This window comes from Tribolium castaneum, chromosome 1 (assembly GCF_031307605.1).
Source record: "Tribolium castaneum strain GA2 chromosome 1, icTriCast1.1, whole genome shotgun sequence".
In the NCBI taxonomy this organism is placed as follows: Eukaryota; Metazoa; Arthropoda; class Insecta; order Coleoptera; family Tenebrionidae; genus Tribolium; species Tribolium castaneum.
Window position 1 is genome coordinate 12,610,780 of NC_087394.1, and position 14,774 is coordinate 12,625,553.

Below are 14,774 nucleotides of genomic sequence, written 5' to 3' on the forward strand. Positions count from 1 at the left end.
AGTGTCTCCCCTCTATAATTTAGCATATATTTATAATATAAAAAATGTTTACTAAGCATTAAGCACTAAGGGGATATTTTGCACATATAATTTGTGTGATTTATAGCACAAGATTAAAAAAATCAAATTTGTCAGATCTTACTCTAGTGAGAAGTTTAATTAACTTCTTCGCTGTTGGTTTCAGAAGGAAGAATATACCGGGTGTTTCACATAACTTAACGGGGCCTGCGCCGAATGAATGCATACAAATATACTGGGTGGGCAACCTTATCGCGACCCAAGAAAATCGCGACTTCTAATGAAATAAAAATCCTGAAATTTTACACACCAGCCTATACACTGATAAGGACCATTCACGATTTTTATAAAATTTTTTTGTTAATAAATAAAGTCGTACCAGTTTTGTGAGTTTTTGGAGCACCAACTGTTAATTTGACTACAAAGTTTTTAGACCAAATGAATCCTTACCTGCTAGCCCATTGAACGCTGGTATCAGAATTATAAATTTTTGCTTGGTTAGTGAAATAATCGGCCTTATTTAGACGCAAACTAGGCGCGTGATTTATTAGAAGATGGTATAATTTGCCAACAAAGGGATCAGTTATCAGTAGCCGACCTTTTTGAAGCCTTTTATTTACAGTCTTGCAATAAAACTAATGCTTGCATTGAAATATTCCAACGAAATCTTTTGCAATCTTATTCCAATCACAGTTCACATTGTCACCTAAATTTACGACGTCACAAGTAGCAGCTCATAAATAAAAATAATTTTTAAAGTTAAAATGTAAAAGTGTGTTTAATTCAAAATCTGATTGGTATTTTTCTTCGCTAATTTCGTAAACAGTTATATGAAGTGAATACGCGTGGTTTAGTATAAATTTTAGAATTTGATTTTTTGGTCGAAAATTACTTTTTTTTAAATTATTATTTTTATCTGCAAGTGAAAAATTACGAAAAAATTAGGAGAGATACCTTTCGAACGTACAGTCAGGCGTGTAAAATCCAATATTTTTTTATTTTATTTATAAGGTTGCCTCTCCTAGTACAAAAGTCACAAAAGATACAAAAAATACAAATTTAAATATTTAATTTTTGTAAATCCATGACAGTAGTTGTCAGACTGATGACTGTTAAATTAATTATGATAAATTTCTGTTTTCCATAAAGAGACGGCATGAATGTAATTCTAGTCTATTTATTTTAATCATTAACCAACCAAAAACGTAGAAATTTTTTGAAGGGGTGAACAAACTAGCGAAGAATATCTAAATTTTCAAAATTTGTAATCGAGTTTGTATTGGAATTTGTATTGTTGGTGGCATTTTACAGGAGCAGGCCTCGTAAAATTATGTGAAACACCCTGTATTTGTAAAAGTGGTAATTCTTCAAGCTTAAAAATTGGCAAAAAGTATGTGCCTAGTCATTAGCAACTCATTTTCTGTTACTACTTTTTTGGAAACTTGAATAGCATAATGGTTCACAAAAATTGGCATTTCCTAACTGGTTGCATAAATAAATACATGAAAAGGTAAAAGTTGAATGTTAAATTTGTTTGAAAACAAGGCTTGACTTTGCTTTTACGTTTGGGCTTTTGGGTGTGATTCTTCCAATATTTATGTTTACAAATGGTGTTAAACAACTTGTGAAGCTATTCGAGGTGTTGGAATTTTTCATAATCCATCAATTTCCAAATTTTCTAAGACTGGAAAAGATTTTCTTTTTTTGTATTTACATTTTCTTTTACTTTCTCGCGTTCAGATCCAAGGAAACAAATCGCTGACTGTTTATTTATGATGTAATTTAAATTGTAAGCTGGTGCATAACACTGACTAAGTTGACTCACTGTTGTCGGGTCGGAATCGCCACTCAAAGCAAATGTATACATAACAGCAAATATGACCCAGTGTTCCGCTCGAGTTGACTAATTTAGCAGACATACTGGTACATGAGTTGTTAACCCAACAGTTTAATTAAACCGAATCCACTAAAACTTCTATGAATTTTTTTCTAAAACTGTCGCCCAGTATTGGAATGAGGAGGCGGCAGAAGGTCAGTGACAATGTTCCGTGTTGGCGTTGAATGATCGGCATTTGTGTACAGAATTGTTCGGTTATTTAATAACTCGAAAATCGATGTGGGCTTTAAAATTACTCAACTTTGAAGAAACTTTCAATTAGTTTTCTGTGCCAATTTCTTTCCGTTATGTGAATTTCGCTCGAAAGTTCACCAGGTGACTTACGTCCGAGTTATGTGAGGTTCCACTTCACAGTTATTGTAATAATGATTTTTAAGTTCGATGGAGCATGTGATAATGTGGATTAATCAAGGGGGCTGGACCCTTCAAAGGATAATTCTTTGAGGGTGGCCGCGACCCTCAGTACAGTCGCTTCAGGGAAATTGCAAATCACAAAAAGTGTTTTTTAAGAGCGTGGTTCGCGACACCTTCAACCTGTAGGCATCCATGACTAATTCTGTCTAATCCAATGCCAGCTGGTTGTGTGTAAAAATCTTTCTGATCGCGTTGGAAATTTAGTTTTGCTCGACGTGTTGGAGGATAATTGAGTGCTCGTAGTGTAAAATGTCATGCAATTTGCTCTAGTTTGTGATTATTGATTCGGTGTATTGTTAATTTACTACATTGTCATAAAATCGATGGTTTCCGGACATGCATGTAACGAGGTAAGTTGGTTTTTGCGTTAAAATGCCCATCAGTGATTCATCTCTTCGTCGGAATTGCTCCAACAGGCGCTTTCTCTATTAAGCTAATAACAGCAATGAGCAAATAATGTGTTGTGGAGGCTGTGATGCGCTGATTTGAATCACTGTTAGTTTATTTTTAATGCTTTATTGTAGGAATTTATTTATTTCATTGCGGAAGTTTTCTTCAATGTGATTACGAAATACGAGGAATATTTGTGGATTTCGTCAATAATTAATTCGCACTAATTAGTTGTGATTTTGTATTCATGACATGAAGTTTCCGAATTGGAGAGAAAATTAAAACATTGCGCTAATTATTATCTTCATTCTGAAAAAAGGTTGTGTTGCTCTCGGCTTAATTAAATTAAATGCGGAAAACGAGTTGCTTCTCTGAAAGAATCAAATTAAGTTCAGGATTTCTTAAAAATACGTCTTGCGATGTTTCAAAAACCGGGACATTGCAATATTCATTAAAATTAATTCTCGGTTTTTCAGCTTTTTTCGCATGGTGATTTATGTCGATGGTTTTTTGCATGGCGCGAATACAAAATTAGTGAACATTGAGGTTTTTTTTATTTTTTAGACAATTTTATGGAGGCATGTTAGCTCTTTTCTGGGAAATGTGGGGGTTGCAAGGCCATTCAATTTATCTGGAAAATGTAGTGTCATGAAATTTCGTTGTGTGCTCAATATACAGCATGTTTCAGTTCTATTAAAAAAAAAACTGTTATTACGCTGCAAATTGTTTCTCAATTTTTTATGAAGATAATGGTCCCGGTATTGCCATTTCGTCGCTAACAATACACTTCTTAATTCAAAATTGAATTTTAACGACAAATTTTTGTCATACAGAGTGTTTACAGATTTGAAGTTCAAGGGAGATATGTGTGATGAAAGAACCCTATAACGCCAGTTTTGTATTTAATTTTTTGGCACCGACACATTTTAATAATTAAAAATCAAAAATACTTTTTTAATTCGACACCACAATGAAAAATAAAGTATGAGTCGTTCAGGGTCAAAAAAACAATAAATAATTTTAATTGTTTTGAATTAAGATGTTGTGTGAAATAGCCTTAAAAAAATAGAGGATTTATTTTAGAAATGTGTCTGAATGAAGAAGGCAGTGCTTTTTATGAATTTTTGCCCAACATACAATTATTAAATTAAATAAAAACGTTTTTGTACTTATAGTTTTTAGATAGATATTTCCCGGTTATCTCCAGCGTTTGGGAAATGGATTTTCCCGCACTGCGGTGTTTTTTACTTTGCAACAATGGCTAGGGACATTTAATAGGTTGGTATTGCTACCGTTGGTATGGAAACGATAATTGTTTTTATGATAAGCAATAATTAATGTCAATTTGATGATTGTTTGACCTTTTACCAACCCATCAGCAAAAAGAAGTAAATTATCAAAAGTAGTTATTTATTTTACGAGTTTGACTGTAAATCGGACGTTTTATGTCACGAGTGGATTATTATCCACGAAGTAAAATAAATGAACCGATTTATACGAAAGCGAGTTGAATACAACATTTTATTCTTCGAATTAGACTCAACAAGGTTTAAATTTGTTTTAATTCTGTTAAAAATAATCTGACGTTTTGTACTGAAAAATGCTAAACAGCTAAACAGTTGTCAAAACTGTCTTACACAGGAGAAAAACCGGAAATTTTGACAGTGTCGAAGAACAAAAAATATATATGTTAATTTTTTGAGATATTCGTTACAAAAAATATTGTACCTAACTTGTTTATAAAGCATTTTCCTACATTCGCACTTTATGCAGCACTCGCTGCGCTCGTGCAGCAAACAAGTTGCACTTTCCAAACTCGTTAGGTAAATAACCATTACAGATTAGGAAGTCTAATCAACTGGAAAATAAAAAGTGCTATTCGTTGTTTTAGACCCATAATATTTTTTTCGTTTTTGTATGAGTTTTGTTTTGGTTTTTTATTACAAGAAAATTAATAGTATTAGTTTAAATTATAGTTGGCAAAAGAAGTAACAATATTAAAGTTACTTTTACTAACAGTTTCTAGACTTTTGTTACCAAAAAAAGAAATGTTTGTCATTAAATTATTTAACCTTTTCAAGCAACTTTCAAGATTTTTTGTTTTTATCTCAAATCACCAATCATATTAAATAAATTCTGAATTATTTTTAACAATAGTTCCTTTATGGAACATTAAAAATAATTGTATATCATCTAATTTCTAATATAATCGCAAAACATAGTAACTGTCTGTTGCCTTTTAATAATTGTCTTTAATTTAACTTTTTTATGTTTATATGATTTTTGTTTTGGTTTTTTATTGCAAGAACTTTAAAATTAATAGTATTATTTTAAATTATATTTGGCAAAAGAAGTAACAATATTAAAGTCACTTTTACTAACAGTTTCTAGACTTTTGTTACAAAAAATAAATGTTTGTCATTAAATTATTTAACCTTTTCAAGCAACTTTTCAAGTTTTTTGTATTTGTATCCCAAATCACCAATCAAATTAAATAAATTCTGAATTGTCTTTAAAAATAGTTCCTTTATGGAACATTAAAAAATAATTGGATATCTTCTAATTTCTAATTTAATCGCAAAATATAGTAACTGTCTGTTGCCTTTTAATAATTTTCTTTAATTTAACTTTTCTTATATGTTTAAATGATTTTTGTTATGGTTTTTTATTATATGAACCTTAAAATTAATAGTATTAGTTAAAATCATAGTTGGCAAAAGAAGTAACAATTTTACAATCATTTAACTGACAGTTTCTTTATTTTTACTACTTGTTATTAGATTATTTAACCTTTTCAAGTAGTTGTTTTTGTATTTTTATCCTGATTCACCATAAAATGAAATAAATTCTGAACTATGTTTGAAAATAGTTTCTTTATGGAACATTAAAGAAATTATTGAGTTTGAAAAATTTAAGTTGCCTATCGTCTAACTTCTAACTTAACCACAAAACATAGTAACTATCTGTTGGCTTAAAATAATTGTCTTTAATTTTTATTTTTATTTAATTAATTTTTTTTTTATGTTTTGGGGCGGTATATTATCAAACTATTTCTTTAAGGAAGTTTGCTTTTATTTGTTTATTCCATCCAGTCCCAATTACGTTTAAGTGCAAATACTCTATTTTACAACAGTTTTATATCCACGAAATGTAGCTACTACGAGTTTTAAAATAAATTAGACTCTTAATTTTTTATAATGCCTCTTATAGAGTGTATTAGGAACGTTAAGAGGACGTAAGCTGCATTATTTATTTTTCTTAAAGCAGGCCAGTTTCACTTTTTAAATGAATTGTTGCAGTGTTATTGTGAGATTTGGAGTTTTCCAAAATGCTCGTAATAATAATTATCATTGAATATAAAGAGGGAAAGAAAATTTTCGCTTAGTTTGTAGGTTTAGTATTCATATGTATGCAAATGTGGAACGAATCCAGTGCCTAATAAAATTTTTGTTAACGCACACAGTTTTGCGAATGTGTAATTTTCTCGCCCAAATTATTTTTTATTACTGCATACATAAGAAGACGAATACTATCTACTACATATATTATGCCAGGATTACTTTCACGTAAATTCACGACCCAGTTGTTGGAGTGAAGGTTGCTGGTAATTTAGACATGGCTGGTAGAGGTCTAAAGGTAATTAGCGAGGATTTGCAACGAACACGGCTGAATAATTTTTTATAGCTTCCTTCCGATTACTTTGGCTTTTTCACGTCCGTGTTTTTACATTTTAGATGGGTGTAGAAAATGACACTTATTTTTTAATCTACGTGTCGGTAGCAACTTTCACCTTCACTTAATTATGTGTAACAGTGTAACCTATATTCTGAAAATTTTTAACAAAGAAAAAGATATATTTGTGCTCTAATTTTGACGTTTAAATGAAGGTTGTTGGTTCGGTCCATACATGAGACGAGGATAATTTACATTGTTGTCTTCCCACGGCACAGAAGTAAACTGTAATTAAATGAGTCCTAACGGTTGAGGTTTGAATAATTAACGGATTAGAATTTTAGGAGTACATATGATTCAGTATGACTTTTTCGTTGCCTTTTTTAGGTTCTAAGTACTTTGTTATTCTAAATAATGTGTGTCTCGACTCTTTTAGATTTTAATTAATGAAGCAATTAATTTGTATCAAGGTCAATTTCTTTTAGTCGAAGAAACACAGTCGTCGAAAGTCGCAGCAGAACCTGTTTAGTTCAGTTTGTTTTGTGTTTAAAAGATATTGATAGTATTTTTATCTGTAACCGATTTATCTTTGAAAAACCCTTACTTTCAAATTTGATTATAAAGCTTCAGTAAGAAAATTTCATTTGAAATCTTTAGAAAAAGTGGCAACGCCGCATTTCTACACGTAATTTTTGGGGTCAAATAAGTCACATATTTTGATTTTGTGTACAAAGAACAAAGAATGTACAGACTGAATCAAAAGTAAGGCACAAGATTCATATTGTTGAGTCATTAAAAAAATCCTCAAACAGGTCGATTTTTTTTTAAATGCTATATTGTCTACACATTTTTATGTTTCTGGTAATTTAAAATATTCAAAAAAGATGAAATAAAAATTAAAAAGTTAAAAAAGTTGATTGTTTGTTTGTTTATTTTTTTGCGTTTAGGTTGCGTAATACTTTAATACTCATATTCATCGTAATTGTACAAAAAAATATTTAAAAAGCAATTTATTTTTATTTTTATGTTTAATTGTCTATATTTTTTATTTAATGTTTATTTTTTTTAATCTACCTGTTTGAGGATTTTGTTTTTTGAAAATTGTTTAACAACAAAGATGTGAATTTTTGCATTATTTTTAGTTCAGTCTGTAGGTATATAATAATCTTGATGATGTTAACTAGGATGAGGAAACGTTTTTGTTACTGCTGTGTATGTTTCCAAGTACAATGATTTAATTTCGGAATTACTTTGTATTTAATGTCAAAAATTCAAGCATTAACGAAATTTCGAGTATACCATTAGCTGTTTCAAAACTATAAAAACGCCAACGCCAATTATTCATGCACATCAAAAAGAAATAATAGCTAATGTAATTTATACTTTCTACGAAAAATCTAGTCATTAATAACTATTTTACAATTTTATCAATCTTATTTAAAAAAATAATTCAGTAAAATGCGACGTTGGCGTTTTTATAGTTTTGAAACAGCTAATAGATGTAGTAAGAGTCTGGAACCAAGTAATCTGTGGTTAAATTGATTTTTTTCTAAACTTAAACTTATTCAAAGTTTTTTTGTTGATTTTTGTGTAACACGAAGAGCCTATTGTATACAATATTTTTGAAAGACGTTCGTTTTCTAAAAGAAGATTGTTTAGGCAGTTGCATAATACGTAAAACGAGATGCGTTTTGAAGGAATTTTTCCTTTTGATCTTTATTAGGGATCTCTACAAATATATAAAATTTTATGGTATTTCACCACGATTGTTACAAAATTAGTCTTCTACACGAGATTTTCGTTTAAAACTTTTATAGCGATTTTATTGTGTGTTGCAGCCATTCATTCCGCTACTCAATTTTCTTTTTTACAATTTTATGCTCAGGTTTCGCGAAAGGAAACTCAATTTTCTTGCCAAGTCGTTTGCAGAACGTTGTTATATTTTCAATTTATAGATTTTTTGTTGATATGTCTCGTCAAAGCTCAAACGTTGATTTATCCCACATCAGAAAAGTAAAATACCAACGCGTTTCTCGTTAAATAATAATCAACAAATTGTAAGATAATTACGGAAATCATTCATGATTCAAGGTGAAACTTGTTTGGACGTGAAAAATAGTAATTAAGCGAACGTTTAAAACAAAATCTGGATATAATTCAGTTCAAGGATAATGTCAACGAGTTCACTATATTCATTCATACGTAGTTAAGGTTTAAGGTGATCATTTATGTTACGTTAGGAATTCTAAACGGTTAAATTCATGGGAAAACATTGTTTTTGTAACACAATGGACTCTAGTCGCTTCTGCAAGAATTGAGGTAAATTGAAAGTCTTTGAAGTAAATGAGACTGACTTGAGTAAAAATAATTGTGTTTGTTCACGTTTGGTAAGTGTGATAACTAGTGACCGGATTTTAGGAAACTTTATTAGTAGCACATTTTAAGGGCGTTTCTTAAAACCTTTTTAAAAAATTTACGGTTTTTCTCCTATGTTAAAAAGTTTTGACAACTATTTGACATATCTCTGATTTAAGGTGATTTTAAGCCTAAGTTGAGTCTAATTCCAAGAATAGAATGTTGTATTCAACCTCAATATCTCAATTTTAAAAGTGAAAAATTAATTTAAAATTTTTGTTTATTTGAATTTCGAATTTAATTTTAAATTCGCGAAAATACGGACCCGAATTTGCTTCTTGCCAACCTAAAAATTTTCGTAAAATGTTCGGTAAAATAATGACTATTATGACATCGCACTTGATGACGTTTCGTGATTTAAGATGGCTATTGAAGCATCAAAATGGCGACAAATTACAAAAAAAACTTTTTTTTTTGTAATAAATTTGAAAAAGTATGTTTTCGTCAAAATAAAACAAGTTAAATAAAAAATTAAGCAGAATTGACTATTTTTTTCGCATTTAATGTGAAATCTTTTTCTGTGAGAAAGACCGGTCCTAAAACCGGTTCACTGGTGTCTCATTTATTCTAGAAATGAGTAACCGACCAATAAAAATATAAAAATCACCTCTTGCTTGTTTACCTGCTGCACAAAATTATTAGAGAGATATTGTACTCCTAACCCTAAAACAGACCAATCATAAGGCGTTCAAAACTGAACAAAAAATTGTAGTTTGATTATTTTGTAACTATCTGCCAAACCATCTAGAATTTTGCTGTTTTCTATGAATATTTCAAGTTTTCTATTATACTTTGGTACAAAAACCGCGGATAAATTGTGCATCGATTTGTTTTTGATAAAGATTGATTGAAATTAGTTCGAGTTCAAACTCATACATTTCGCAAGTTTTTCAAGTAAAACTCAATTGTTTTGAATGATTTCCTCACAAAACTCAGAAATGTACCAAATTAGGACAAAAATCTATATATTTTCTTAGTTATTAACTGGGGCATTTGAAATTTATAAGTTATGTTTTTATTTAGATAATTTATTGATTTTTGGGAAACAAAAATAGTAGGTGTTCCATTTAACTTTTAATTTATTCAACTTTTAACAAACTTTTTTTTATGTTCTCAGGCTAGCAGCCTTTCAGTCTCATAGTTTCTTAATTTCCCGTATTTCATATTTATTTCCTAATTTTTTCAGTTTTTCCTTGTTTCACTGCCTTATAATTTCAGTTTTCCAATTTCTTGATGTTTTTACTTTACAGTTCTAGAGTTTATTAATTTATCATTCTTTCAGTCTTTTAGATCTACAGAATTTCCACTTTACAGTTGTCTTAATTTTTTAGACTTTCAGTTTCCTTGTGTATTATTTTTTCATTTATTGTCATGTTTCAATTTATTAGTGTTTTTTTCCTGAAGATTCATAAGCTCTTGCAAATGCAAAGCATTTTATATTTTAGTCTAGCCACTTTGAAAAATGACTTACTTTCTCACTCTAGCAGTAGACCTCATTTGTTGAAGCAATTAAAACTCGTGAATAAAGTGTAAATTTTTGTAAAATGTACTCCAGAAATTGTGGGAAAAATCGTTAGTAACCAACTATACAGAAAATTCTGAAAATAAAAATCTACTGAAATTAAAAAGGGTAAATGAAAAAATATTGATAACGTAGAGGTGTCTAATTTTAGCAACAGCAAATTTATTTAGTTAATATTTAGTTAATTAATTATAGTTTTTTTGTGTAATAGACAAAAAGTTTTTCACAAAATGTAATTCGTGTTGTTTTATTGCAATAAAAATTATATTTTTATATTTCCTGTATCCTAAATTACTTTAATACCTAATCTCTGTGTTTGTACAATTTTTTGGCACATAAATAAGGTTTTTAACTTCCTAAAAATCCGGTCTGTAGTGATAACATGTCATTTTTATAAAATATGTACTCTAATGGGTAATTGTGTTGGATTACGTAATAAATTAGCAAAAGTTCACTCGGTGGCTGAGGCAATCTTGCTAGATTGCTTGTAGCGCCTTGCTCATCCAAGCACTTCTAAATTGCTCCAATTTAATTGTAAGTGTAATAAATATGCTTACGCCCATTAAAACTAATTAATTTTTAATCGATCTGGTCAAGAATTTTATCCAATAATTGTGACAAAAACTGGGGTTAATCGACTATTCTAGCAACGTCCACTGTTTATGTGGCTTACTTCTTTATTGATCGCTTTTTTCCAAGCATCTGCGGTGGTTTATCCAAATTTTGCGTAATTTAATTCCGAGGTTGGTTAATAGTCAATTACCCTTTTAGACCATTTCGGGATCGCGCTAATTACGTATCGTCGGCAATTAACTCAGTCTTGCTCTGTTAGTCCATTTTAATAGGTTTCTGCACCAACACCGTGTCTTTCCAATCGTTTGTTCCCCTGCCCCAATTATTCGGATTGGAGTATCGTTTCGTATGCCGGTAATAAATTAAATTTTTAGAGCTCGCTTGCTTCCAATAAAGCGTAAACTGCATTGGGTACTTAAATAACGGAAGTCGAAACGCGATCGTTCCAGAATTGAAATTTAATGTTATTTCTTCTTCACTTGTAAAACATCACGTATTCAAGTCGGGGGAAAATGCTTACGAACTTATTACTAGGGGAAACAAGGGTTTGTTTCTTGTATGAGGTTATGAAATTTTCACGAGGTGAAAAAATCTTGACTTATATTTTGAATTCGGGTCACATGAGACGAGTTGTAAAATATTTTATTTTATTTTCGAGAAAAGCAGACGTTTTAATTCACTTAAAAAGTTATCGCGGTGCTAATACGGGAAAGTTCCAATGTAAAATGCAAAAGCATGCCGAACGCTTGAAAGTTGCCGCCTTGAGCTAAGTGCAACTTTATTATTAGTTTGTGCTGCTAAACTGTTGAGTTTCTCTGTTTTAACGATTGTTGCGCGTAATTGGTTTTGATTAATTGGATTTACTAGCTGGATTAATGTCAAGTCCGACGTGGTAGCACAGGAAATTGTAAGAAAATTTAATTAAAGTTTGTGAAAATAAGCCAGGTATTTAGCACTCGAACAGTTGTCTTCACTGGGACACTTGCTGTGCTTTTGAATCCCTAATCAGAGATTCAACAGTTAAACAAAACATCAGTAAATTTGCTTTTATTTGATGGAATCACTAAAAACATTAGTAGCATTGAAGAGTTAAAATTTAAGTTAACTCAGTAATAAAAGTTGATTATTAATAAAGTTTATATCAGCCTTGAAATTGATAACTATGTTGCAGGAAGTAAGTTTTCCGATAAGTGTAATACCTTTGTGAAAGTATTCAATAATTCCCACGCACAAAACTTATAAATTTCTTATGATGTAATAACATTTTTCAAAAAAATCCTCGAAATGGTCAATTTTATGTTTTTAGATACATTTTGACATCATTTTTATTTTTTTTAAACGACAACTCACAAATTTCATTTAGTGTTTTAGGTAGTAGGTTGTACACATTTTTACCTTTCAGAAAAATTTAAAAAATAAAAAAGTAACGCAAAAAAAATTCAAAAAAAGAATCAAGTATAATAATAAAATAAACTAAATTTTGTCCAATTTAATTTATTATGTCCCGAAAAATATTTTATAAAATAAGAGAGTTATTGAAAGTTTTACTCAAAGAGCTTTGTCTTTTTGTTCTTGCTTTATTTCATAAGGGGTGATTGTTTTTTGCTATTTTTTTCGTGTTTAAGTTTTATAAGTTTTATTAAGTTTTAAGTGTTTTCATGCTAGTTATTAAAAAAAATATATTTTGCCTTGAAATTGATAACTGTGTTGCAGGAAGTTTTCCCATAAATCTAATACCTTTGTGAAAGTATTCAATAATTCTGACTTTCAATTATTATAAAATAGTTAATAATAATTTCTGTGTGAAATATTTTCTTCATTGAATTTAAACAAAGATTATTGAAGAATGATATAACTTATTAATTGATTAACTTAATTTATGGTTTTACTATTTTTCTACGAGTAGTTCTCGGTAACATTCATTTCTTGTATAGGTATTCTGTTTACAAAATAGCACTGTACCAATTGTGTTTTTTTTGAGTAGACTATTTTACAAAAATGTTTGTTATTAGAACTGAAAAAAGGTAGCAAAAAATTACAATGATAGAATTTTTCTAGAAAAATTCAAAGAGGTTGGAAGAACTTTAATGTACGTAATAAATGATGGGTAGATTTAAAAGTTTTTGCATTTTGAACAAAATACATAAAAATTATATCAGACAGTAAAACCTCTTCGAGTCAATGCATTCTGACAATATAATTTTTATCAAGACAACAATCTGCAATCTTTTACATGTAACGATGCATAGTACAATAATAATTATTCTTTGCTGTAACTTGGTTTATTCTAGTGTTACGTGATGCTCTCATTTCTCAAGCTGAAATGAAATAAAACTAGTAAAAAAAATTGTAATTTGTTTTTACTCATTCGGAATGTATGACCGCAAATTTTCAAAGAACTGTAATAATAGGTAGTAGTATCAGTATTTAACGATAATAATAGTTATAATGAAGTAGACAATATATGACTCGACTAGGTTTAGTTTATTTTATTGAAGTTATTCTAGAAAAAAAATAAATAATGATGGATATTCTACATTTTTTTGTCGTGGTGGTTTCAGTAAATAATTTTCTAATTTTTGAATCCAATTGCAATAGCGACCAGTGAAGTTTACCTAAAGGCATTCAGTTTTAAAAAATATTCTTAAAAATGTGGAGAAAAATACTTAAAAAAGTTCAATGATAGACTAACCATCAGTTCGTTTAAATTTATTTATGAGGCATAGTGATTCTGACTTGACCTGACCTTTAGATACATTTTGACATCAGTGTTATTTTTTTTTAATGACAACTGACAAATTTTGTTTAGTGTTTTAGGTAGTAGGTACAATGGCGAGCAAAAAAATATTGCTCACTTTTGTCATTTCATTGTCAAAAAAGTCAAAAAACACACTTTTATGTCAGCGAGATGTCAAAGGTGCCCGAAATTTTTGTTCGCCACTGTACACATTTTTACCTTTCCAAAAAATTTAAAAATTATAAAAAAGTAAAATAAAAAACAATAAAATAAATTAAAAGAGTTATTGAAAGCTTTGTCTTTTTGTTCTTGCTTTGTTTAATAAGGGGCGGTTCTTTTTTGCTATTTTTTTGTGTCTTAAGTTTTATTTTAAGTGTTTTCATACTTATTATTAAAAAATATATATTGTCTTGTACAACGTAAGGCAAGAGAAAAAATAATGCTTTATGTGTTTAATTGTCAATATTTTTTATTGTATTATTGTTTTTTTTAATTTTTAATTTAATGTCAATTGTCATTTAACAAAACTAAAAATGATCTCACAAATCGCACTATGATGTCAAAACGTAACGTTTAAAAAAGTAAAATTGACCCGTTCGAGGATATTTTCGAAAAATGACCAATAACAGAGATATGAATTTTGTGCGTTACTTTTGGTCCAATCTGCATATTGCGATTAAAAAAAGAAACAGAGGAGGTTAAAACGTTGGAAGATTTTCCCACTTAAATACTAGATAGTTTATCTCCTCTCTTGTTGCACATTTTATAAAATCTTTGGTTTTTTGATTTTTACAGTCGAATTTCGACAAAATAATGGACTGTTTAACCGTTTAGATTAATTTAATTCTACATTCTTTGAAGACGAGGATATCCTTTATTTCTTTCGAGCAAAGGAAGAGAATACATATCTTTCCTCCCTTGGTATACAAATAGCTATTAATAATAAACAATTTATAAATTCTATCTAATCAGTTTTTTTAGAGTTGTACCTAAGCTTTATTATGCGTTAAATCGGTTACCCAAATACCCTGTTACCCAGTGCGGTTAATAAATGCATGTAAAATGTGAATAATTAAGAATTAGGTGCAGAAAGCGAATTTTTTAGAATTCAAATTAAAAGCATAATTTAGAAATAT

At 29.5% G+C, this 14,774-nt stretch overlaps 1 protein-coding gene across 2 annotated transcripts in view; it reads left to right on the top strand.

The window, feature by feature from the left end:
- Positions 1-14,774, top strand: part of Evi5 (Ecotropic viral integration site 5) — an 80,994-nt gene that overhangs the window by 13,015 nt on the left and 53,205 nt on the right. The window contains exon 1 of one of the 2 annotated variants that reach the window (XM_008193122.3): positions 2,521-2,679. The exons of the other annotated variant lie outside the window; for it this stretch is intronic. Within the exon in view, the coding sequence (XP_008191344.2) occupies positions 2,666-2,679 (14 nt within the window). The 5' untranslated portion in view covers positions 2,521-2,665. Of the gene's footprint in view, positions 1-2,520; positions 2,680-14,774 lie in introns of those variants that run through there. 2 annotated transcript variants of the gene reach the window in all.